The following is a 1,781-nucleotide window of genomic DNA, read 5'->3' on the forward strand; positions in this document are numbered from 1 at the left end:
TCCCATCTCAATTTTCCCTTTTATTTCTTTCTCAACACTTAAATACCGTAATGCAACAAAAAAAATCCCGTAATTAGAACAATGACTCCAATAAAATTTTGAAGCATTGACCAAAATTCAAATGAGTCACAAAAGTCCTTCATAACAGATCATTCAGCATTTCAGATCCAGGTTGCCACGACACAATTTTATATAGTATTCTCCCTCACTGTCTAACCTGTGCAACGTGAACAAGGAAAACTTTATCTCTTGAAATTCCCTCATCAAATCAAGGGCCTATTTTTCAGTTTTACTTCCTATCATCCAAAAACAGAAACCATAAACATCAAATGCCCGATCAAACTCAAAGGCCAAAACCACCACCATCCCCAAGAAACTCTCGAGCACCCACTGAAATCTTTACTGGGTCCCAATCCAACAGATGAAGTGGGCGTTGATCCAGAAAAACTCCCATTGCTCCCACTCTTACTGCATCAACAAAAACACGTCTCAAAACTCAGTATCTAAATCCATTTAAGTGAAAAACCCACTTTAAAAAAGTAAAGTAACAAAGTCAAATTTCACTGGTTGAAAAGAAACAAGTTTTAGTGTTAAATAAAAGGTAGTATATCAAAATGAGACCTATAAGATGATTAAGATCTTCATCTAACTATTCCAATTTATGAATGTGTAAATGCATATCAACCACTATTTCATCGTCAACAACTGAGATGACTCATTTTTAGCCAAATTCCTCAATTCAAACCTTCATAATTAACACAAAAAAAAGAGTAAAATCTAAGTTCAATTTACCCGGAGGGAAACTTGCAATTATCATGACCTGAAAAAAAGAAAAGAAAAAGAATGAAACATTAGCTTCATGAAACAAATAAAATCTTAAGACAAGATTTTTAATTTTTTTTTATTGATCCACATTGAGAAAATGGGGGCTTTGAGTGTTTGACTGACTAGGGTTCAAGGAAGTGACGGCAGCGTTGTTGTTGAAGTCGCAGCTATCGTCGGTCATGCCATGTTTCAGAAAATAGTCGTTGAAGGCAAACGACGCCGTATTCTGGACGCTGGTGGGGTCGTAGCAGGGCCCACCGCGCTGGATTGGGCGGCAGTCGGCGCCGCCGGCCCCGCAGGCCCAGTCCAGCGCGGCCTGCAGCGCCGCGTCCTCCGCGTTGTTCTTCGCCACGCACCACAGCTCCTGCGGCGGAGCGCCACCGCCACCGCCGCCGGAACAGAGGCCCAGAAGGAGGAGGAGCGAAAGAACGAGGCTTTTTGGGGTGGGCATTGCGGGGGAGTGGTCGGTGAGTGAAGGAAGGGAAGAAAGAGAAATGGGTGGTGTTGGGTTGGGAATTGGGATTTATGTTATTGTGTGTGAATGAAGATGAAGATGAAGATGCTTGAGTTAGTGGGGGTGGTGGAAATGTGACCGTTACAGGTGTTTAAGGAGCAAAATCGAAGAGACAGAGAGAGAATGTGTGTGAGGTGACTGAGTGTGTTGTTGGAAGAAGAGAATGAATGGAATTGAAAGCGAGTGTTTTTTGTAATTGTAACAGTGACTGCTACATCTGGATCTTTGTCTACTTGCCTTCTCTTTTCTCTTATTTTTCTTGGAACTTTTTTTTATTTATTTAAATCAGCAACACATTCGTTCACATTTTTTTAATGATTTTATTATTTTATTATAAAAAAAGCTCAATTGCATGTGTGTCTCTTATGTTTTACTTTTTTTAAAGCTTATTCTTTTATGTTTCAGAACCGATTCAGTCATTTATATTTTTAAAGTAAGTTAA

The 1,781-nt window shown here is 39.8% G+C and overlaps 1 protein-coding gene across 1 annotated transcript; it reads right to left on the minus strand.

Moving 5' to 3' along the window:
* LOC114417144 (PLASMODESMATA CALLOSE-BINDING PROTEIN 5-like) lies at positions 1-1,554 on the minus strand. The gene is made up of 3 exons (XM_028382247.1): positions 949-1,554; positions 793-820; positions 1-468 (listed from the first exon to the last, which is right to left on the minus strand). The coding sequence occupies exons 1-3, from the start codon at positions 1,274-1,276 to the stop codon at positions 300-302; spliced, it is 525 nt and encodes a 174-aa protein (XP_028238048.1). The 5' UTR covers positions 1,277-1,554; the 3' UTR covers positions 1-299.
* Between the last annotated feature and the right edge of the window lie 227 nt (positions 1,555-1,781).

This window comes from Glycine soja, chromosome 6 (genome assembly GCF_004193775.1).
Source record: "Glycine soja cultivar W05 chromosome 6, ASM419377v2, whole genome shotgun sequence".
NCBI classification, from domain to species: domain Eukaryota; kingdom Viridiplantae; phylum Streptophyta; class Magnoliopsida; order Fabales; family Fabaceae; genus Glycine; species Glycine soja.